At 42.1% G+C, this 24,567-nt stretch overlaps 1 protein-coding gene across 2 annotated transcripts; it reads left to right on the top strand.

Moving 5' to 3' along the window:
* The first annotated feature begins 5 nt into the window (after positions 1 to 5).
* eed (embryonic ectoderm development) lies at positions 6 to 23,487 on the top strand. 2 transcript variants are annotated; one of them, XM_033022475.1, is made up of 12 exons: positions 6 to 140; positions 7,176 to 7,328; positions 9,710 to 9,802; positions 10,263 to 10,328; positions 10,904 to 11,029; positions 16,993 to 17,074; positions 19,246 to 19,337; positions 20,734 to 20,867; positions 21,580 to 21,685; positions 22,059 to 22,217; positions 22,634 to 22,707; positions 23,172 to 23,487. In XM_033022475.1, exons 1-12 carry the CDS (start codon positions 48 to 50, stop codon positions 23,296 to 23,298), a joined length of 1,305 nt encoding a protein of 434 aa, XP_032878366.1. In that variant the 5' UTR covers positions 6 to 47; the 3' UTR covers positions 23,299 to 23,487. The 2 variants fall into 2 exon arrangements, with proteins under 2 accessions (XP_032878366.1, XP_032878367.1); XM_033022476.1 differs by lacking the exon at positions 23,172 to 23,487 and having other exon boundaries at positions 22,620 to 22,707.
* The last annotated feature ends 1,080 nt before the right edge of the window (positions 23,488 to 24,567 follow it).

The raw sequence follows: 24,567 nt of genomic DNA, 5'->3' as shown, positions 1-24,567 counted from the left end.
AGTGACGTAGCGGGCGTGCGGAGTGACGTGCTTTCTTTGTGCGCACCATGTCGGAGAGCGCGGCGCGGGCGGACATGCCGGCCAAGAGGCAGAAACTGAGCGACGAGAACAGCAATCCCGACATGTCTGGCGACGAAAATGTAGGTGAACCGCACGGGGATGGGGGTGTGGGAGGGAAGCCGTGACATCCGCGATGGTGGAGGGAACAAACCCTGTTGTAAAACCTATGCCGTCGCTAGGATTGAGCGCGGGGAGGCCTGCGGTGCGGGGTACAAGCATGCAGGCGGGCAAAAAGCGAGCAACCTCCGGCATAGCCTCTCTCCCTCCCTCCCTCCTTCCCTCCCTCCTTCCCTCCCTCCTTCCCTCCCTCCTTCCTTCCCTCCCTCCTTCCCTCCCTCCCTCCTTTCCTCCCTCCCTCCTTTCCTTCCTCCCTCCTTTCCTTCCTCCCTCCATCCATCCCTCTTTTCCTCGTTCCTTCCCTCCCTCCTTCCTTTCCTCCCTCCCTCCCTCCTTCCTTTCCTCCCTCCCTCCCTCCCTCCCTCCCTCCCTCCCTCCCTCCCTCTCTCCCTCCTTCCTTTCCTCCCTCCCTCCTTCCTTTCCTCCCTCCCTCCTTCCTTTCCTCCCTCCCTCCTTACTCCTGCCGCTAACCAGCTCCCTACCCCTACGGCTCGTCAATGGGACCCTGATCTGGAGATACCGGTGCAAACTGAGAGCGGGTTTCAGCCGCAACGAAACAAGGATGTGCAGGTAGACAAAAATGCTGGAGAAACTCAGCGGGTGAGACAGCATCTATGGAGCGAAAGAAATAGGCAACGTTTCCGGTCGAAACCCTTCTTCGATCCGAAACGTTGCCTATTTCCTTCGCTCCATTGATGCTGCATCACCCGCTGAGTTTCTCCAGCATTTTTGTCTACCTTCGATGTTCCAGCATCTGCAGTTCCTTCTTAAACAAGGATCCTCAGATACTACTTTACAAAACAAAACGGACACAAAGTACCGGAGCAACTCAGCGGGTCATATGGATCTGTAGCTTTAAGGGCAACGGGATCACCCTAACAGTGCGAATAAAATGATCCGTTGGAAGAACGTTGTTCTGGTTCATGTCCTGGGCTTTATTTCATTTACTGCATTTGAATAGGTGGTATCGTGCTGTGGTGGTATCTTTGCCAGAAATTCTGGCGTTGCTTCCATCTACTGTGCACAAACTGACTACAAGTCTCGAATTGGTCTTATGTTGGACGTTTTACGATTACATTTGTTAGTAGGAATTTAAGGGACCTGGTATATTATTCTGGGGTTGACACAAAAAGGTATTCATGAAGAAGGTGTACAAGTGTCTTTACTTAGAAGTTGAAAGAGATTTAGTATGTCACTGAATACGCTAACAAACCTTTATTTCAGAACCATAGAAAGTAGAAACAAATAACTGCAGATGCTGATTTACCAAGGAAAGATACACAATTTTAGAGTAACACAGCTGGCCAGGCAGCATCCCTGGAGAACATAGATAGGTGATGTTTTGTGTCCGAAGAAATGTCCTGACCCAAAACTTCACCAATTCATGTTCTCCAGGGATGCTGCCTGACCTGCTGAGTTGCTCCAACATTTTGTGTCTTTCATACTGTAGAAAGTATCCAGACTGGCTACATCATGGCCTGGTATAGAAATTCCAACTTGCAGGAACCCAAGAGACTATAGAGAGAGCTGGATACAGCCCAGTCCATCATGGATACATCATCCCCATCAGCAAAAAAATCTATTGGATGTGCAGCCTCAAGAAAGTGATCTGTTGATGAAGGCAGGGTTGTGGATCCTTGACTTCTCCCTTCTAAAGTCAACAATCTGCCCCTTGATCTAGTGGATGTTGAGAGCTCTGGCACTGATCAAATTTTCAAACTCCCTTCTGCACTCAGACTCGTCATTGTCCATTATTCAGCCAATAATGAATGTACCTTTGGCGAAATTAAAGAGGGCGGTGGAACTGCATCTGGCTACACAGTCATGGGTATTGAGTGAACAGAGCAGAGGACTGAGAACACAGCCTTGAGGTGCTCTTGTGTTGTCAATGTCTTGCATAATTTTATATAATTTATATGTTGTGTGTTGACTGAGTCTATGTTCCTGTGATTCTGTTATAGGGTGATTTCACGAAAGGTCACGAGCGTAAATCCCCACTCACGTGACCGAAAATTTTAACTGGGGGACAAGCGTCACTTCCGGTACATGTTAGTGAATGGGAAAACACGCACTTTCACACCCGTTAAAAACATCGAAAACGGCCAGTTTTTGAGCTGCAATTAACGGAGCCAGTCGCGGTGACCGTGAGGCACAGCTACTTAAATTTACAGTCCAAAAAAAAGATAGAAACTAAGGTAAATACAAGAGCGAGCTGAAGGTCTAAAAAAGGCGGAAGTGCTAGCGGACTTTTTTCTTGGAGATTTAAAGATCCAAAATATCGGGAATTATCGCGTTTGCTCGCTGCATTTCATCAAAAGTGGCATTATTGGCTTTTTATCTTTATTCATTTGTTAGATGAAAAGTATTAAAAGTTAGAAACCCGTCAGTAAAATTGCAAATTCGCCCATGGTTCTCAGGTGGGTTTTAACATGCAAAATGAAAACGCTTCTGAAGCTCCATTTACCATTTAAATAATCGTAAGCTTGCATCTCAGTAAAATTGATTTCCAAACGCATATAGAGAGTTTACGATTATTTAAATGGTAAATGGAGCTTCAGAAGCGTTTTCATTTTGCATGTTAAAACCCACCTGAGAACCATGGGCGAATTTGCAATTTTACTGACGGGTTTCTAACTTTTAATACTTTTCATCTAACAAATGAATAAAGATAAAAAGTCAATAATGCCACTTTTGATGAAATGCAGCGAGCAAACGCGATAATTCCCGATATTTTGGATCTTTAAATCTCCAAGAAAAAAGTCCGCTAGCACTTCCGCCTTTTTTACACCTTCAGCTCCCTCTTGTATTTACCTTAGTTTCTATCTTTTTTTTGGACTGTAAATTTAAGTAGCTGTGCCTCACGGTCCCCCCTACTGGCTCCGTTAATTGCAGCTCAAAAACTGGCCGTTTTCGATGTTTTTAACGGGTGTGAAAGTGCGTGTTTTCCCATTCACTAACATGTACCGGAAGTGACGCTTGTCCCCCAGTTAAAATTTTCGGTCACGTGAGTGGGGATTTACGCTCCAGTGACCTTTCGTGAAATCACCCTATACCTGCACAGACTTAACAGGCTAACATTTTTGAGGACATCTTCAATCTCTCATTACTAAGGTCAAAAGTTTCCACTTGTTTTAAAAGGGCATCAATAATACCACTGCCCAATAAGACTATGTTCAGATTCAGATTCAAACTTTATTGTCATTGTGCAGTGTACAGTACAGAGACTTAAGTCCTCAATGACTACTGGCCGATGTCACTAGCATTCCTGAAGATGAAGTGTGTTTAGAGGTTGCTTCTGATGCATATTAACCCCTATCTTGGCAAGGACCTGGACACTGCAATTTGCCTACTGCCACAATAGTACAACAGGGGATGGGATCTTGCCGGCTCTCCACTTATTGGACCACTTGGAAATGAGAACATGTATATGACAGGTTGTTATTTGTTGACTGTAGCTCCGCTTTCAACACTATCGTCCCCTCCATGCTTGTTATCAAGCTTGTCCCTATGCAAGTGGATCTTCAACCTTGTCATTGGCAGACCACAATCAGAACGGATTAGAAACTATTTAATCTTCTCACCATCAGCACAAGAGCACCCCAAGGCTGTGTTCTCAGTCCTCTGCTATGTTCACCCAATACCCACGACTGTAGCCAGATGCAGTTCCAATGCCATCTTTAATTTCGCCAAAGATACATTTATTATTGGCTGAATAATGGACAATGATGAGTCTGAGTGCAGAAGGGACATTGAAAATTTGATTGGTGCCAGAGCAATAATTTTGCTCTCAACATCAACAAGACCAAAGGGCAGATTGTTGACTTTGGAAGAGGGAGGTCAAGGATCCACTACCCTGCCTTCATCAATGGGTTGCAGTGGAGTGAATCAATTACTTAAAAGTTTTCTGCGCTGCACCTGAAGACCTGTCCTTGGTCCACCACCTTGATGCAATCATAAAATAAGCCTGTCAACACCTCTACTTCCCCGGAAGATTGATGAGATTTGATGTGTTGACAAATACTCTGGAACCTCTACTGATGTACAGAAGAAAGCATACGGACTAGTTGCATCATGGCTTGGTTGGGCAATGATCATTCAGGAAAAAAAGAATTGAATGGCAGAGACTGCCTGGTTCATCACAGGTACTGACCACTGAAGAGATCAATAGGAAACAATAACATCAAATGACCAATGACATCAAAGACCCACTTCATTCTGGTCATGATCTTATTTTACTACTAACGTCAGGGAAAAAAGTACGAGTTTGAAAGCTATGACCACTGGGTACAAATTTAGCTTTTTCCGAACAACATCAGGCTCTTGAACACTGCACCGCACTAAACTCAGCTATGAGCTTCTTTCGACTGAATGGTTGTACTAAGGGAGACAAAAATGCTGGAGAAACTCTGCGGGTGAGGCAACATCTATGGAGGGAAGGAATAGGTGACGTTTCGGGTGGAGACTCTTCTTCAGATTGATGTGGGGGTGGGGGGGGGGCAGGAAGAAGAAATGAAGTGGACAGTAGGCCCTGGGGCTGCTGGGAAGGGGAGGGGAAGGAGAGAGAAAGCAAGGACTACGTCACTCCGCACTACCTTGGAGAATTCAATGTTCATACCGCTGGGGTGTAAACTACCCAAGCGAAATATGAGGTGCTGCTCCTCCAATTTGCGGTGGGACTCGCTCTGGCCATGGAGGAGGCCCAGGACAGAAAGGTCGAATTCGGAATGGGAGGGGTGTTGAAGTGGTGAGCCACCGGGAGATCAGGTTGGTTAATGCCAGTTGAGCGGAGGTGTTGGGCGAAGCGATCGGCAAGCCTGCGCTTGGTCTCACCAAAGTAGAGCAGTTGACACCTAGAACAGCAGATGCAATAGGTGAGGTTGGAGGGGGTGCAGGTGAATCTCTGCCTCATCTGGAAAGAGTGCTTGGGTCCTTGGATGGAGTCGAGGGGGAGGTTAAGCGACAAGTGTAGCATTTCCTGCGGTTGCAAGGGAAAGTACCAGGGGAGGGGGTGGTTTGGGTGAGAAGGGACGAATTGACCAAGGAGTTACGGAGGGAGCGGTCTCTGCGGAAAGCCGAAAGGGGAGGAGATGGGAAGATGTGGCCAGTGGTGGAAACCTGTTGTAGGTGGCGAAAATGTCGGAGGATTATTTGTTGTATGTGACGGCTGGTAGGGTGGAAGGTGAGGACAAGGGGGACAGCCCTTGTTACGAATGGGGGGATGGGGAGTGAGAGCGGAGCTATGGGATATAGAGGACACCCTGGTCAGAGCTTCATCTACAGTCGAAGAGGGTAACCCCCGTTCCCTAAAGAATGAGGACATCTCCGATGCCCTAGTTTGGAACGCCCCATCCTGGGTGGAGATGCAGCATAGACGGAGGAATTGGGAGTAGGGGATAGAGTCTTTACAGGAAGCAGGGTGGGAAGAAGTGTAGTCCAGATAGCCATGGGAGTCAGTGGGTTTGTAGTTGATGTTGGTCAGTAGTCTGTTCCAAGCGATGGAGATAGTGAGGCCTAGAAACGGTAGGGAGATGTCGGAAATGGTCCAGGTGAATTTGAGTGCCTGATGGAAGTTAGTGGTGAAATGGATGAAGTCAGTGAGTTCTGCATGGGTGCAGGAGGTGGCACCAATGCAGTTGTCAATGTAGCGGAGGTAGAGTTCGGTGATAGGGCCACGGTACGCCTCGAACAAGGATTGTTCGACATACCCTACAAAGAGGCAGGTATAGCTGGGGCCCAGGTGCATGCCCATAGCTTACCTTGGATTTGGCATGAGGTTTTTTTTTTTTGCACTAATACAGTGGTTTTTCATTGAATGCATTTTTTCTGTTTATCATATATTTACAAGTCTATTATGCTGCACGTAAGAATTCTGTTGTTGGCGAATATGACAGCAACAGGCTTTTCGGCTCAATGTCCGTGCTGCGTATAAACTAATAAACTATAAGATAAACTAATTTCATTTGGCTGCACATGATCCATATCTGTCATTCCCTAACTGCCTCAACCACCACTCCTGGCAGCGCAGTCTAGGAACACATCACCTACCCTGCCTCATATAGCTTTATGATGTGCAGGTGAGATAGAGGTTCACATACTCTAACACATCCGCTGCATATTCTCTAACCTCATCAGCATTCAGTGCTCCTAGTATGGACTCTTTTACATTGGCGAGACTAAACATGGACTAGGTGACTGTTTCAACGCTCCTGCACTCTATCTGCATGCCGGATCTCTCAGTTGCTCATCATTCTACTTCCCCATTCCATTTCCATACTGATCTTTCTGTCTTGGACCTCCTCCATTGTCAGAGTGAGGCCACATGCAAACTAGAGAAACAGCACCACATATTCCACTTGGGCAGCCTACAACACTTTCGTGTGAACATTGAATTCTCCAATTTTAGGTAACTAACAAATACACTGCCCTTTTCTTCACTATGACCCACTTGGAAGTGTACCTCTTTCTCCCACAGTCTTGCCACCCTTTCCACTCCCTTCGTCTACCTATATCCCTTCATCTGTCTTCACGTTTCACACCTGTTTTCTCACTGCCATTTGCCTTTTCATCTCTGACTGTTGTTCAACCATCCGCCAATCAAAACACTCATCACTGTATCCACCTATTACTCACTGTACTGCCTCCCACCTCTCCCTCCTCCACTACAATCAATCTGGAGAAGGGTCCCAATCCAAAATGTTGCCTATTCATATTCTCCAGAGATGCTGTCTGGCATGCTGCACTTTGTTGTTTTTTTACAGTCTACCCTTGGGAATCTTGTTGAAACTCTGAATCATAGTCACACTGCACAAATGTGAGCCTTTTGCTGCAAATTTTTTATTAAAGATTAATATAAATGTTACCACATTTATCTTGCATGACTTTTTAATGATTATGATTTTAGTTGTGTGCTGATTTGTGATGTTATATAAATACGAAGCCCCACAAAAGCCATAATCTGTAAGAATTTTGTGTTAGTTTATTGTTCTACTTGTTTATAGGATGACGCTGCCAGCATAGAGAGTGGTACAAATACAGAGAGACCAGACACACCTACAAACACACCAAATGTACCTGGACGGAAAAGCTGGGGGAAAGGAAAATGGAAATCCAAGAAATGCAAATATTCATTTAAATGCGTCAACAGTCTTAAGGTTTGTTTGAGTGAAAATATCAATGTCTGATATACTAACTGGACTCTTATAGTGACAATTTTATTCCTTTCTTGTGTTCATTTTAATGTAAGTATTTTCCTCCAGGCCAATCAGTTCTACCGGGTCAATGAGGGATGTAACTGTACTTAAAATATTGTGGGCAGAATTTGATACTTTACACCATTTGTGACCTAACTTGGTGACCTATTACCGTATTTCCCGGCAAGGAAGACGTTATTTTTTACCCTAAAATAAGGCCTGAAAATGTACCTGCATCTTGGAGGCCGAAGGTTAGATTGTTTGCCAAGAAAGAAAGACTTGGCTATCCCTCAGTACAGCGGCTGTAAAAGGACAGCACTGCTGGGGGGGGGGGGGGGGGGGGAGAGATTTCCTTCCACAGCGTGTGGGGCGTCTGGCCCGGGTGAGCACGGCTGGGCCGCCAGGGGTAAAGTTGCGGGGCGGGCAGGAGCGTTGAGAAGGAGGGAGTCGGGGATCATGCCAGCAACTCACTCAGTAGCTTGGGTGCTGCGAGCGGCCGCCGGGACCGGATAGCGGAACTGTAGCTAGACCCGGGACTCGCAGGCGTCCTGGGAACTGCAGCTAGTCCCGGGCCGCGCAGGCGACCTGGGAACTACAGCCAGTCCAGGGGACGCGAGGGATCTGGGAACTGCAGCTAGTCCTGGGGCATGAAAGCGATCTGGAAACTGCAGAAAACTAATGGAAAAACACGTGAAAACTACGAAATATTACCATGTATTATTACTAATTTATGAATTATTAGTATGTATTACTAATTACAAATTTATTAATGTATGTGTTATTACCTCCATTTATTAACTATGGCGATAGATGTGGCCCGCCATCCGCTCACAAACATTGATCTTGGGCCCTATGCAAAAAAGGTTGCCGACCTCTAGACTAAACCAAACCCTTGATCCTGTCCCGCCAGCCTTTTTTCAAAATTTAGCAACTCAAAATGGGGGTGCGTCTTCATTGCCGGGAAAGATTGCTTGCTTGTTCACTCTATGCTGGATTGTGCTACTTTAGAGCCTCCTAAAGTCTTTGGGTTCCAAGATTTTTCTGTGCGATTTGTGTACTTTCTCTTGCTGCATTAGATGCGGCGAAAATGTTTCTCCTTGGGATTATAAATCTAAGGACCATAAATAGAAATTGTTTAAATAATTGGAATTGCCCTCTCTGGCAGTAAATTATAATCTATCTTTTCAGGCAGAATTGTGAAAAGTTAGTGCTCTGCCTTTTGATTACATGTAGTTATCAGTATTGGAGTGTAGTGCTCCTTGAGGAAATTAAAGACTTTATGTAATTCTTGCATCCATCTGAAATCTGGCACAATCTTCCTTTATCTGCTGATTTCCATAGGAAGAACAAGTTTCACATTTATTTTTGTACGGGAGGATGTTTACTTTTTAAACCATTCAGCATTGCTTTTGTGACTGCCTCATTTGCTGCAGAATAATATGCTATTCCTAACCTTGACTTTTTTGATAAGAATGACTTGTCTTGTAACTTCAATAAGCTTTCCATCATAATACAGGTTAAACATTTTTCTGAACTGCTTACGGTTTTTGCATTACATTTGCAGAATAGTTATTTAGGTGTTTCTAGAAACATTGCCAAAAATTCAAGTGATGAAAGCTGATGTGATGATATAAACTAAAATTATTGACATACCATAGTTTGCCTTTCATAACCTGGGCAAATCAATCTGGGGAGGCACAGTGGCGCAGTGGTAGAGTTGCCTTACAACGCCAGAGACCCAAGTTTGATCCTGACTTTGGGTGATGTCTGTATGGAATTTGTACATTCTCTCTGTGACCGCGTGGATTTTCTCCCACATTTCAATGACGCACTGGTTTGTAGGTTAAATAGCTGCGGTAAAATAATTGTAAATTGTCGCTAGTGTGTAGGATTGTGTAGTCTACAGGGTGATCGCTGATCGGCGGGGACTCGGTGGACAGATGGGCCTATTTCCACACGGTATCTCGAGCTTAAAAGTCTAAATAGTTTGCCAAAAGCCTATTTCAGGAATTAATCAGAATGCACATTTTAAATATATTATACATCATACATTTTTGACTTTATAGACTATTATAAATATATCATTCGAAATTGAATAGTTTCTAATGAAGAGCATACATTTTATTTTCTATGAACTGAGATTGCAAGAGAAAAATATAAAATCAATGCAACCATAGGAAATTTTTAAATTGGAAAATGTCTTCTATGGTTGGGTCCTTATCAAGAATATTGACCGTTATATGGATATTAATAATGGCCTCTAGACAGCATTGTTTGATGCTGCAATATTTTACCATGCTCCAAACTAATTTTTAAGCAAGGAAATCATTTTTGTTTTGTAGGAGGATCATGGTCAACCACTGTTTGGAGTACAGTTCAACTGGCACAGTAAGGAGGGAGATCCTTTGGTATTTGCCACCGTTGGCAGCAACCGGGTCAGTGTTTCAAATTGTGTGATTTAACAAAAATGTAACCACGAATTTACTTGTAAACTGCTTTAGCAGAAGGCTGACATTTGGACTGGTGTGCTGAATGACCTGTTTCCATGCCACGTGACTCAATGACCTGTATTCCTTCTACAGTTGTAATTTTGATTTACTTCTGAAAGCTTAAATAAAAATGTAGTGGTGGAGCCCATCATTCTGATTTCCCCCAAATTATGCTGTGAATTGCACTTTTTGTTTTAGCACAGAATCTGGTGTGTTTTATTTCAACTGGGATTGTAAATAATAGATTCAGAGGCATTGGGGAAAGTAAATTACTTTTAAAATTCTGTTGATGTTATTGGTAATTTAGTTTATATTTAAAAAAAAAGGTTATTTAGTTCAATTTTAATAGCGTGGTCCTGCATTGTTTGATCTATATATTCAAATTCTCTCTTTTTATTTGGACTAGGTCACACTTTATGAATGTCACTCTCAAGGGGAAATGCGATTATTGCAATCATATGTGGACGCTGATGTATCCTTTGAATACAATGATATAATGATGTGATGTGAAGTTGGTACTTGCGGAGAGATTAACCTTACTTCGTGTGTGCTACTGGGTTACTTAATGCCTCGAATTTTATAAAGCCATTTTCAACAGGTTATAATTTGATGATCGTTTTTACTTTGCGGAAGTGAGTAAAGTTCAAGGGCAGTCAGTATCATTGAGCAACAAATCTATATCAATAACTGCATCAAAATTAAATATTAAAATAGGAAGCTGGCATAGATATTTACTTTAAATAATTTGAAGGGCTGAAATGTTATCCAGCAGATAACTGGATTGGGTAAAAGCTAAAATGGATTTTAAATGAATATTAAACTTGAATGTACATATGTTAAATTATAACACATATGTGATATTGGGGTTTAAACCTCGAGAGAATTAAGCAAAATTATATTGCCAGGTTGAAAACTTGATGAATAAATCAGAGTAGGGATGTTTCCTCATTTAGATTGGAGGAAGAGTTGCGATTTTAAAAATGTAGAAGCAAAGACGTATGATGAATAAAGTTTAATTCGGTATTGACAATAACTCGAGCTAATCAGACAGACGAGAACTTCTACACATGTGCGTGGACGTATGACAGTAATACAAGCCACCCCCTCTTGGCTGTGGCTGGATCAAGGGGCATTATCCGAATTATTAATCCCATCTCTATGCAGTGTATTAAAGTGAGTATGAACAGTTGTGAATAGATCATTTGTATATTACATTTTGCTAATTACTATTTTGTTCTTGTTTATAAAAATAAAGAAAGCAAATGTAAAAGGATAATTCCTCTTGGATAAATTTTAATAATCTTTGATCCACAAATCCATGACAGTTTGATAAATTTGTGCTTATTTTTCTTTAAAAAATTGATTGAATTAAATATTTTTGAGTTTCAAATATACAGTGCCCTCCATAATGTTTGGGACAAAGACCCATCATTTATTTATTAGCCTCTGTACTCCACAATGTGAGATTTGTAATAGAAAAAAATCACACGTGGTTAAAGTGCACATTGTCAGATTTTAATAAAGGCCATTTTAATACATTTTCAGTCTCGCCATGTAGAAATCACAGCAGTGTTTATACATAGTCCCCCCATTTCAGGCAGGCATGAGATTTCTCCGCGGACCTGTGGATTTCCACGGATTTTGAAATTTGTTAAAAAATCTCAAAATCTATAAATGGCTTTCCGCAAGACAGATCGAGGGCGCTGATTGGACGAGAGGGACGTTGGTCAGTGAGGGGCGGGACGGGACATGATGATTCCGCGCGATGGCTGGAGGAGGGAGGCGTCGGTCAGAGGCAGAAGTGGGGGGGTGGGATTGAGGATAGAGAGCGGTGATTGGAGGAGGAAGGTGTCCGGGGGCGGGACAAGGCGAGGCCTGGTGGAGCAAGGCGTGGTGCCGGGAGCGTGGTCCTGGGGGAGGGCAGCGGGAGAGTAGGCACTGGGATGGGAAAGGCTGGGGCACGGCTGCAGGTCTGGGGCCTTGTCGGTGTCAATAGGCATTTTGAAACAAGTAGAGGGAGTGTAGCTGTTCATAAAAGGCTTTTTATCTTCATCTTCTGCCTCTTCTGTGGATGCATAAACTTGTACTACTGTTGTCTTTGTGTGTCGGGATTGGAACCTCGCTGTGATGATACGGTCATTCACAGGTTTCCAACCTATCATTGCTTTCTCTGTCTCTTTGTCTAACACCAGTCCTACTTCTCGTATGTGGTGTTATTCATGCCTGGAGTACATCAGTGTTTTTCCTCACTCCCTATCCAACGGACTTCACTCACCCCTAAGATGCTCAGTGCCTTGAGTATTCTAGAAAGGCGCTATATAAATCCCATCCATTATTATTATTATTATTATACTTCTCAAACTCAGTAGCTGGGATAAGTTCCCACTCTGGTACAAGGTCCTGACATTCCAGGTAGCAGTTCTCATAGCAGTTTTGGCAGAGAAGATGTTACATTTTTTCGGGGCACAAGCATCCCGGAGGCTTTGGCCCAAGCCCGTCATACTTGTAGGGGGCGAGCTCCATCTCTCATGCTAATTTCCAGTATAGTTTATGCTTGCTGTTTCCGTAGCGGGTTTTTGGTTTTACAGGGTAGGGGCGCTAGCCCTACGCCCAACCCTCCTCCTTTGTCCGTTTGGGCTTGGGACCGGCACTGGCTTGGTGCCCATAACCAGATGTGGTTCTTTGACATTGTCACAGGGGTAAGACAAGATTGCCTTCTATCCCCCTTTCTGTTTATTGTCACGATCGACTATCTCATGCGGAAGACAATTAACAAACCTGACTTTGGAATACCGTTGAGAACAGGAAGACGCCTCACAGATCTAGATTTTGCCGATGACATTGCACGACTAGCAGAGTCGAGACGTACCCTTCAAGACAACTGCTCTGGAGGAGAATGCATCCAAGGTTGGATTAAAGATCAGCGGCCAGAAGATGGGACCATGCAGACTGGAGACCAGCAGCCAATAAACCAGCTGATAATCACTGGGAAACCTGTTGAAAACGCCACAAGAAGTAGAGGTCGACGTCAACTCCCGAATTGGTAAAGCTGCATCAGTCTTCAGACGAATGCTGCCAATATGGTCTAGTGGCGGGATATCCAAGATGCTAAAAGTCAAGCTCTTCCAGTCCGCAGTCCTCCCTACAGCCCTCTATGCCAGTGGGAAATGGAAAAATCAATGTGAAGATGAAAAAGAAATTGGATGCATTGCAACAACGCTGCTTGAGGAAGTTCCTGAAGACTAGCTACAGAGACCACATCACAAACGAGGAGATCTACCGTAAAACTGCAACAAAGCCTCTCAGCCAGGACATAGAGGTACGCAAGCCTCTATGGAAGCCTGGGACGCAAGCCTATCGAGGGGGAAGACATAGTTCATAACCCAGCAGAAAGGCGGCCCAATGCACTCAACAGTGTGGGAGGAACCTAAGTTTAAGTAAGTAAGAAGGAGTGTGCCCTGGTGAACTGTAATTTCAAGGAACAATTATCGAAATAATTCTACATAAAGGGGGCGCTGCCCCCTTTTACCCCGCCGGGAGCGTTGCTCCATGGAATCCTACCAGGCCTGGACCCCCATCTCTCTTCCTCTTTTTTCTTTTTTTCCTGTGTCATGCCTGTTCAGGGCACCATAATGTTAGGGACCCAGCAATGTAATGTAAATGAAAGTAGTCATGTTTAGTATTTTGTTAAATATCCTTTGCATGCAATGACTGCTTGAAGTCTGCGATTCATGGACATCACCAGTTGCTGGGTGTAATAATAATAATAATAATAAATTTTATTTATGGGCGCCTTTCAAGAGTCTCAAGGACACCTTACAAAAATTGAGCATGTAGAGGAAAAACATGTAAGGGGAATGAAATAAATAGTAGAGACATGACTAGTACACAAAGTAAAGACAGAATTCAATACAAAACACAGTATGAGGCAATTAATGCACAGATGAAAAGGGACGGGGACGTGGGGCTAAGGATAGGCAGTGGTGAAGAGATGGGTCTTGAGGCGGGACTGGAAGATGGTGAGGGACACGGAATTGCGGATCAGTTGGGGGAGGGAGTTCCAGAGCCTGGGAGCTGCCCTGGAGAAGGCTCTGTCCCCAAAACTGCGGAGGTTGGACTTGTGGATGGAGAGGAGACCGGCTGATGTGGATCTGAGGGACCGTGAGGGTTGGTAGGGGGAGAGGAGGTCAGTGAGATATGGGGGGGCCAGATGGTGGAGGGCTTTGTAGGTGAGGACCAAGATTTTGTAGGTGATCCGGTGGGAGATGGGAAGCCAGTGAAGTTTTTTGAGGACTGGAGTGATGTGATGCCAGGATTTGGTGTGGGTGATGAGTCGGGCGGCTGCGTTCTGGACCAGTTGGAGTCGGTTGATGTAGGTGGAGCTGATGCCAAGGAGAAGTGAGTTGCAATAGTCCAGTCGGGAGGAGATGAAGGCATGGATGAGTCTCAGCAGCAGGCGGTGTGAGAGAGGGTCTGAGTTTGGCGATGTTGCGGAGATGAAAGAAGGAGGTTTTAATGACATGGCGGATGTGAGGCTCAAGGGAGAGGGTGGAATCAAAGATCACGCCAAGGTTGCGGGCCTGGAGAGACAGTGGTGCCGTCGATGGTGAGAGTGGGGTTATTGATTTTGCTGAGTGTGGCTTTGGAGCCTATGAGGAGGAATTCTGTCTTATCGCTGTTGAGTTTGAGGAAATTATGTTGCATCCAGGTTTTTATAGCTGACAAACAGGAGTTGATATGGGAGAGGGGGGGGGGTTGTGGGGGGATTTGGTGCCGAGGTAAATCTGGGTGTCATCAGCGTAACAGTGGAAGTCCAGATTGAAGTGGCGGAGTATCTGACCAAGGGGGAGGATGTAGATGATGAAGAGGAGGGGGCCGAGTACGGAGCCTTGGGGAACGCCTTGAGTGACTGCGGCTGTGTAATCTCTGGTGATGCTCTGCCAGGCTTGTATTGCAGCCAGGTTATGCTTGTTTTGGGGGCTAGTCCCCTTCAGTTTTCTCTTCAGCATATAAAAGGCATGCTCAATTGGGTTCAGATAGGGTGATTAACTTGGCCACCCAAGAATTGACAATTTTTTAGCTTTGAAAAACTCCTTTGTTGCTTTAGCAGTATACTTGGGATCATTGTTTTGCTGTAGAATGAACCGCTGGCCAATGAGCTTTGAGGCATTTGTTTGAATTGAGCAGATTGGATGTGTCTATACACTTCAGAATTCATTATGCTACTACCATCAACAGTGGTATCATCAATTAAGATAGGTACCTTCAACAGCCATACATGCCCAGGCCATAACACCCTCACCACCATGTTTGAGGTGATATGCTTTGGATATTGGGCAGTTCCTTCTCTCCTCCATACTTTGCTCATGTCATCACTCTGATATAAGTTCATCTTTGTCTCATCTGTCCAGAAAACCTTTTTTCCAGAACTGTGGTTGCTCTTTTAAGTACTTCTTGGCAAATTGTAACCGGGCCAACCTATTTTTGCGGCTAACCGGTGGTTTGCATCTTGCAGTATAGCCTCTCTATTTCTGTTCATGAGGTCTTCTGCAGACAGTGGTCACTGACAAATCCACACCTGACTCCTGAAGAGTGTTTCTGATCTGTCGGACAGGTGTTTGGAGATTTTTCGTTTTTATAGAGAGAATTCTTCTGTCATCAGCTGTGGAGATCTTCCTTGGCCTGCCAGCTCCTTTGCGATTAGTAAGCTCACCAGTGCTTTCTTTCTTCTTAATGATGTTCCAAATAGTTGCTTTTGGTTAGCCTAAGGTTTGGTTGATGTCTCCAACAGTTTTATTCTTGTTTCTCAGTTTCATAATGGATTATTTGACTTTCATTGGCACAACTTTGGGTCTCATGTTGAGAAACAGCAATGAAAGTTTCCAAATGTGATGGAAAGACTGGAGGAAAGACTATGTACTGAGAGCTCTCTTATACCTGCATGAAGGAGGCATTTAAACACACTGAGCAATTACAAACACCTGTGAAGCCATGTGTCCCAAACATTATGGTGCCCTGAAATGGGGGGGGGGGGGGGGGGGGGGGGGTGAGAACTATGTATAAACACAGCTGTAATTTCTACATGGTGAAACCAAAATGTATAAAAATAACCTTTAATAAAATTTGACAAATGTGCACTTTAACCACATGTGATTTTTTTTCTATTACAAATCTCAAATTGTGGAGTACAGAGGCAAATAAATGATGTTTTTTTGGTCCCAGACATTATGGAGGGCACTGTAGCTGGTTCTAAATCAAGCAGTATTGTTCAGAGCTGTGATATGCTGTCAGGTGAAGAAAGATAAACTTGTTCTTTATTTTTGAGAGACTTCCTAATCACATTTGTAATAATGCTTCTTTCAGTTGGAGCTTCATTGGTGTAGCGGTAAACATGGCTGTCAAATGTTGGCCCGTATTTGACAGTTTCTACTTGGGAAAAATCCACAACTTTTAGGGACTTGCTTGGTCTATGCTAGAGAACATCAGTTACCCAGATTTGTTCAGGTCATTTTTTTTTTTAATGTAAAGTTAAGTCAGTCTGTGTAAAGTTAAGAGGCTTAATAAAGGAAGGAGTTATGCAAGTGCTCACAATCTTGGAAGATGTTGAGTTTCTTTCTTGTATTGACATGTGAAATAGAATCGCTGTTTATATTGCATATTGATGTAAACCAAGAAGTTTTATTCAGATTAAAGACATTTCCTGATCAGATGTCAATTTATTCTTTCACTAGTTTACAGATTAATTTTAATTTGAAATGATAAAACATGAATAGAATTTATGCAAAAAGTTACAAGGTGCTAAATCACTGGACTTTTTCCCAGTTTCAGGTTGTCTGAACATTTCTGATTTTGAAGGGAGTTAATAATCAAGGTACAGCACAACAGTCAATAATGCTATTTTTGATGTTAGGTGTGGAGATAATTATTATGGTTGTTATTTCATTTGGAAAGTCAATTCTACTTGCAGAAAACCTTTAGAAATCAAAATTTTACAAATTATATTGGTACTTTTATAGTCAAGGTATATTTCAGTTTATTAAGTTGCTGATTTAAAGTAGATTGGCATCATTTTAAATAAATAATATTTATTAGTTGTAAGTGATATTAACGTGGCCTTCCCTCTTTATTAATTGTAGCACTATGTTGGACATGGTAACGCGATTAATGAACTGAAATTCCACCCCAGAGAGCCAAATCTTCTTCTTTCTGTGAGCAAAGGTGAGCCAACAATTAACCAGCTTGTAAACTAGCTTGGTTTTTGGGGTCCTGTATTATGGTGGGATTGAAAACATATCTGAAAATTATTCTGATGGTTTGCTGCAATGTTGCCTTGAACCTTATGGTAACCTTAAGCTCTGAACAATAACAGTCTAGTATTGTCATTGCACTATATCTGTTTATTTATTGTGTATGTATGGTCTATAGACACACTGAACTTTTATCTTCTGTTTTGTATTATGTTTACATAATCTGTTGAGATGCAGCAAGTAAGAATTTCATTGTCCCATCTGGGACACATGACGATAAAACTCTGTCTTCTTGGTAGGAATTGGATGTTATACTGTTTATATCTGCTTAGAATTAAATTACATCTTAATTAAAAAACTTTAGAAGTTTTAAATTCAAAAGTTTGTCTCTGATTTTTATAAGAATACTGGGCCAAGTGGGACACATTGGGTCCCTGTCACACGGGAGGCCAGGTCCCCCAACGCAACCTGTTCCCCCAACGCAATATTCCACCACTCACCCATAGCTGACAACTGCGCAGGGGCTGCTCAGTTCGCCTTATTTACCCAGCAGAACGCAGTTTAAAAAAAAATGCATTTGCACTTGCTCGGTGGTTAATAGGGCTCGGTGTACTTGGATAACAACAATGTTGCGAGCAGGGCTACCCCATTGTGACGTCACAGCTGTAAGCACAGGGAATAAGTGAAAGGCAGTTGTTTTTCACCCAAGTTTTTTGAGATTTTTGAACATTTTCATTATTAACTGGAGAAATAAAGCATGAAATTTTGAGAAGGCAATTTTTGACCACGGCAAAAATCTCTACCGGAATATGTAAACGTTTTACTGTTAGCACGGCGTTTTTTCGAGAAGATGTAATCTCACACAAACAAATAAACACACAAATCCACATCCAAGATCAGACTTTTAATAGTTTACTAGACCAAGTGGGAGCTGTTGGTTGCAGGGGGTGGCGAGGGTGCGGCCTGTGGCGTCACATACCAGCGCACGCAAGCGCACACACACACACACACACACGCAGGCACTACCCCACACGCGCGCACACTCACGCGCGCGCACACTCACGCGCGCACTACCCCACATGCGCGCACACTCACACGCGCGCACACTCACGCGCGCACTACCCCACATGCGCGCACTACCCCACATGCGCGCACTACCCCACAAGCGCGCACTACCCCACAAGCGCGCACTACCCCACAAGCGCGCACTACCCCACACGCGAGCACTACCCCACACGCGAGCACTACCCCACACGCGAGCACTACCCCACACGCGAGCACTACCCCACACGCGAGCACTACCCCACACGCGAGCACTACCCCACACGCGAGCACTACCCCACACGCGCGCACTACCCCACACGCGCGCACTAACCACCCCCTTTGATATTATATTAATATTCATTCGCTTCTTTTACCCTATCCACTCACACATAGCTCCCAACTCGCAGGCGAGTCTAGAGGGGGGGGGGCGGAGAGAGAGGGGGGAGGAGGTGGGATGCCGAGGGAGAATGTGAGGCCGGAGGGGAGGGGGAGAGAGGAGGTGACCGAGGAGCCGAGAGAAACTATGCCCGAGCGTCTTTTGAATAACGGGGAGAGGTGGGGGGGGGGGGGGGTGACGTCACTCGCAGTGCAAGCAAGACGGCAGCAAGCAGATCCATTGTGACGTCATCCGCGAAAGAACCAGTTTATTTTCAAAGTTATTTCAGATTTGTGGACATTTTCATAAATAACTCGAGAAATAACGCTCGAAATTTTCAGATAAGGTGATTTCGGATTCCAGGGGATAAATCTCTATTGGAACGTGAAATCTTTACCTTTAGCTCGTCGTTTTTTCGACATGTGTTTTTATTTACACACACATCCAAGATCAGAGTTTTAATAGTTAATAGATATGGATGTGGATATTGCAAAGCAATCAAGTCATGTATTCCAATTCAAGGTTAAACGTGAGTTGTGGAACAGCTGAAGGTTATGGTGTCACTATTCGGGACACATTTTGCAGAAGTGCTGTGAAGATATGAAATTCCCCGTAGACGCAAGAGGTTTTAGCAGTTTAGCTTGTCAAAATGATTTTAAAAACAGTGCAATCAGTGTGAAGTATTCCACACGAGGCTAAATGGAACCTATGTTTCACATTAGATCATGCTCTAAGGTTTTGGAACATCCAAACTGACACTTTAGTTGCGATATTTGGAGGTGTGGAAGGACACAGAGATGAAGTTCTGAGTGCAGTAAGTGACCAATGTTGTTTTATTCTGTTATATTCTGCTTCTATGTGTTACTGAATAAGAAATAGAATATAGAAAGGTATAGCACAAGAACGGGCTAATCAGCCCACAATTTCGGTGCAGAACATTATCCCAAGGCTATCACTTATCTACTTGCACATAATCTTATCCCTCCATTCTCTGCATATCCGTATGCCTATACTAAAGTATTTTAAATGGCACTATCATAATCTGCCTCCACCACCAGTCCTGGCAGTGCATTGCTGCCGCTCTTCGTATAAAAAATCTTCCTCTGCACATCTCCTTCAGACTTTACCCATCTCACCTTAAGCTATGGCCACTTGTTTTTGATTTTTCGAACCTGGGAAAAAGATTCTGATTACCATATTTATCCTTCTCATAAGTTTATATACTTCTTTTGGGTCTCCCTGCAACCTATTCTAGAGAAAACAAACCAAATGCAGGGACTGTATTGAATTTTTTTTTTTTAAGTCTTAGAATTTGCATGTTAATAATTGGATGATCTAGAGTGCATTGTCTTGTCTAATTTCTAAATGTTACTTATTGCATGACGTTTCAGCTTTTTAAAATTTTACCCTCACCATGCCAAATCCCATGATTGATTGCTTTTTGGGCCGGCAGTGTGGGAACATGGCAACCAGAAATTATGGTTGTTGAGGTGATGGGAGTTTGCATCATTAAAGCAGGACTTTCAGAGTGAATTGCAGAGCCCTGAGAATGTTGCAGAGCAGACAAATCTAGGCGTGCAGATACATAGTTCCCTGGAAATTGTGTCACATGTGGATAGAGTGGTCAAGAAGGTTTTTGGTACTTTGACCTTTCTCATTAAGAGTATTAAATATCGAGATTGGGATGTTCGGTTATAGGCGTGCAAGATGTTGGTGAGGCTGTTTTTGAAGTATTGTGTTCAGTTTTGGTCACCCTGTAACCAGCTGCAATTTGTGATAACCACTGATTAGAACATTGGAAAAACTCTCACGTTGCCATGAATTGTATCATGAATTATTTTTGCTATATGATCAAAGTGTTTTGAGGTTTGAGTTTAATGTCTTATCTGATATATTGTACATGTGCTAGTGAAGTAGGTTGATATGTTAATTGAGGTAATTTGCTGAGGATTGAAAAGCACAATGTGATTCTACATTCTTTATATTTGGGTGCTTTCAGCAAATTATATGCAGTCTTAGGAATCTGGTATAAAGGGCTTATCATTTGGTCGACATATAGGAATTTGCTATTCCCAACTAGAAATTGGAGATTTACCATCAAATGTAATGGGCATTGCAGGTACATGGCAAGCCTGGTAAGAATATTCAAAGGTATTTTGTGACTGATTGACATGATCAGTGTGTTGTTTTACCTTTAACTTCATTAATAGGATTTTGATCTTCTTGGAGAGAAAATAATGTCTTGTGGCATGGATCATTCCCTTAAATTGTGGCGAATCAACTCAGAAAGAATGTTAAAGGCTATTAAGGGATCAAATGAATATAATCCAAGTAAAACTAACAGGTGACGTATTTCAATACTGCTTTGTTCGTTGCATTGCCTTTAGGATTTACCATGACAAGTTTATTTATAATAAATGGTCTGCTTTTTTATTTGTTGCCTTAGCAGATAGGTAAACTACAGTTTATAGCTATTTCACATGTATGTACAAGATAAGAAAACCCCCAATCATTCCTATAAATTTGCAAAATATTTAATTTCCGGCATCCTTGCTTTGAAATTGGGTTGATGTTGTAATCATGTCTGCCTCTGTGTCCACATTGTTGTACATTTTTGCATGAATATCTGGTTAATACTAGATAGTTCTTGATTTTCATGTGAACTCTGCTTTTAACTGCTTATGGATTCTTACTACATTTTGGAAGATTTGTAAAGTGTTGCAAAGTTTTAAAATTACTATTAATTGTCAAATTCTGTTTATTTTGAAGAATAGCTATTATTAATTTAACTTATTGACCCATGTGGCAGGCATTGTACAAAATATTTGTGCATTGGATTGGCCACCAATTTAGTGCAACAAAGGTCTCTGTGCCTGTGCATTGTAGCATGGAAGTAGGGAATGTGTTGAAAGTCTGGTGTAAGTGCATCTAGCACTACATCATCTTGGATATCCCATTCTTCGACTTCATTCATTTGAGTATGCTGACTAACCTGCATGAGAAAGTTACGTTCAATTGAATTTTCTCGATTTTACTGGGGGTTTTTTGTATTGTAGGCCATTTGTATCGCAGAAAATCCATTTCCCTGATTTTTCTACAAGAGATATACATAGGAATTATGTGGACTGTGTGCGGTGGCTTGGTGATCTGATATTATCAAAGGTGAACATTTTGTTTTTTATTCAATCGGTAACTTCATGATTACAAATAGATTTTTAGGGTTGAACGACTTGCTTTTGCTCCAGGTGAGATGTCGATATATAGCAATGAAAAGCCTCTTGGATATTTCTAATGGACTGCAGAGCAGACTCATTGGACCAAATGGCTTAATTCTGCTCCCATGTATTATGATCTTATGATATTTTCTGTTATTTAGGAATTGCGTTTTAAAATGAAATGTATGATAAGCATGGAATTTTATTATTTTATCAAGTTTTGATGGCACTGGTTTATTTTGACATGCAGAATTGTTTTATAGTTTCTGCATTATGAATGCTGACCACAAACATTGATAGTTCTGTTATTTTTGTTTCAGTCTTGTGAAAATGCCATTGTGTGCTGGAAACCCAGCAAAATGGAAGATGATATTGATAGAATAAAACCAAATGAATCAAATGTGACAATACTGGGAAGATTTGATTACAGTCAATGTGACATCTGGTACATGAGGTTTTCAATGGATTTCTGGCAGAAGGTAAGAATAAAGTATGTAGGAATGTTTAGTCAACATAATTTAGTAGTGGGTTTCTCTCCTATTCTTAGTTTATTGGTTAGATGGCTGCCAGTAACCCTCCTAAGGGTTATGTTCTACTTTGTTGAAAGGATTTCAATGTTAATAAAGAATTATAGACGACAGGATTAGGTGACTGGGGAAGATTACAATTGTATGTGTAATAGTTCCTCTGCTAAATTTGTAATGTTTTTAATTGAGTGGCTATCTGTGTTTATTCCTGTTTGGGTTTATTGCTGCTATCAATTGCTGAATATTGGGGTTTTGATTTCAAGACTAACATGCAAGTAATAAAGTAAGATCAATTATGTTGAGTTAATTGGCCAGTGCCTTTCAACTGCTAACTATTCAATTATTAAAATCTAGATTTCTTTTTAAAGATGCTGGCTTTGGGTAATCAAGTTGGAAAACTTTATGTATGGGACCTTGAAGTGGAAGATCCTCATAAGGCTAAGTAAGAATTTTTTTTCATTATCTTATTTTCTTATTATACTAATTTCAAATCAATGTATAGGTTCTCCACTTTTTTTGAAATTATGAACATGTTGCTTTCTGTGGGCCTGCTATCAAAACACTGGTGTGACTTACTTTATTAAAAAAGATAGAGGCTGGTTTAAACAACTTCCATCTTGCATAGATTTCTAATGTATCCTTATCAATGACACAACTTGCTGACCAACATATTCAAGCCTCTTACTTAACTAGTGGTTTATTTAATAACAAATTGCTCGGTGTGGCTAAAAGTGAGATCATCAGAGTTTACCTGTGAGTTTTATGGTTAACTCCAGAACTTGCAAAATAAAAAATGCTAGTCCATTGTGCAAAATAATTTGTAAATTCTACCATTTGTGAACTGCTGCCCATTAGTTGATACTGCAGCTAAACTTTCAAATATTTTCTGATTCTGTCTTTTTTTAGATGCACAACACTGGCTTATCCAAAATGCACTGCAGCTATACGCCAGACCAGTTTTAGCAGAGATAGCAGTATTCTCATTGCTGTTTGTGATGATGCCACAATTTGGCGCTGGGATCGACTTCGATAAAAAGATGTCTTCTGAATCATGCACAATGACAGAAGAATATTTTCTCAGCTTGCTTAGGCTAATTTTCATTTTGTTAAATAAATTGTGTTGTCTGTATAGATCTGCTAATGCAATCTGCACAGTTTGACTTTTTCCTTTATGTGGCTTGTTGCCTTTTTTTCTGTCAATAAATATATTTTTTATATATTGGCTGCCTGTATGGTAATGTGGCTGGTAAATCTTGGACAATTGCATTTATAATTACATTAAAACTGGTGTAATAACATTCAACTAATCATTTGAACAGTTGACTATGCAGCAACATTTTCTTGCCTGTGATGCCTTTGCACTGGACTTTAGAAGATCTGAAACTGACCAGATGTTGGGCAATGGGATTGGATTGCCTTGCACTTTTAGGTAGGATAGATGATCTCTTATGCCATTGAGCTCTTTGGTTTTGACAAATACACCTGAATTTGGACAGGCCACTGTTCATTAATAATTCTTCAATCTGCTTGGTTAAGGAGATACAAGAAACCATAGATGTGGGTTTACAAAACAAAAACTGCTGACGTTATTCAGCGGGCCAGGTAGCATTTCTGAAAGACATGGATGGGAAACGGGTCCTAACCCAAAAAAATCACCTATTCATATCTCCCAGAGATGCTGCCTGACCTGCTGATTTACTCCAGCACTTTTATTTTGCTTGATTATGGAAATGCCCAAATGATTCAAGTGCAAATTTGCAATAAAACAAAGTGCTCAAAATATTCAGCAAAGTAACACCCAGAGAAATAAATAATGGTTAATATTTCAAGCTTGATGACTCCATTGACCTGGAACTGTATATCTCCACATGAGCTCGCCTTGTTTTCATTGTACCAAATACTTCAGGAATTCAGTTTAAAACCATTTTAAACTGAAAGGGGATTATGTGCTATTATTGGGCTTTTACGGCATTACTTACTAGAGCACCATAGTCTGTGCACTGAATACACATGTATCATTTAGTCAGGCATATGACATGATACCAAACAATTAATACATTGAACCACAGATCTTAGAATGGTATGTATATGTGCTAATGGACTGAAGTTCTCATTATTGGCAGTGAATGAAAAATTGACACTGATCTTTTCCAGATTAGGTGGTTGCTTTGTAAAATACCTTTAAATCTACAACAATCACCCTGAACTCCCAGTTGCCCATCACTTTAATTCTTTATCCCACTCATGTTCTCTAGATTTGTCTTCCCAGACTGTTCCACAAGGAATGGGACCTCATCTTTTG

This window comes from Amblyraja radiata, chromosome 6 (genome assembly GCF_010909765.2).
Source record: "Amblyraja radiata isolate CabotCenter1 chromosome 6, sAmbRad1.1.pri, whole genome shotgun sequence".
Taxonomy (NCBI): domain Eukaryota; kingdom Metazoa; phylum Chordata; class Chondrichthyes; order Rajiformes; family Rajidae; genus Amblyraja; species Amblyraja radiata.
The sequence above is the reverse complement of the archived record's forward strand: the minus strand, read 5'-3'. Positions and strand labels throughout refer to the sequence as shown.

What these genes read in the sequence shown, in the direction of transcription:
- eed (XM_033022475.1), top strand. Translation starts at nt 48, where the DNA reads ATGTCGGAGAGCGCGGCGCGGGCGGACATGCCGGCCAAGAGGCAGAAA. An exon ending in CCACCGTTGGCAGCAACCGG is followed by an intron (nt 9,803 to 10,262) that starts GTCAGTGTTTCA and finishes TATTTGGACTAG; the next exon opens with GTCACACTTTATGAATGTCA. An exon ending in CAATGGATTTCTGGCAGAAG is followed by an intron (nt 22,218 to 22,633) that starts GTAAGAATAAAG and finishes TTCTTTTTAAAG; the next exon opens with ATGCTGGCTTTGGGTAATCA.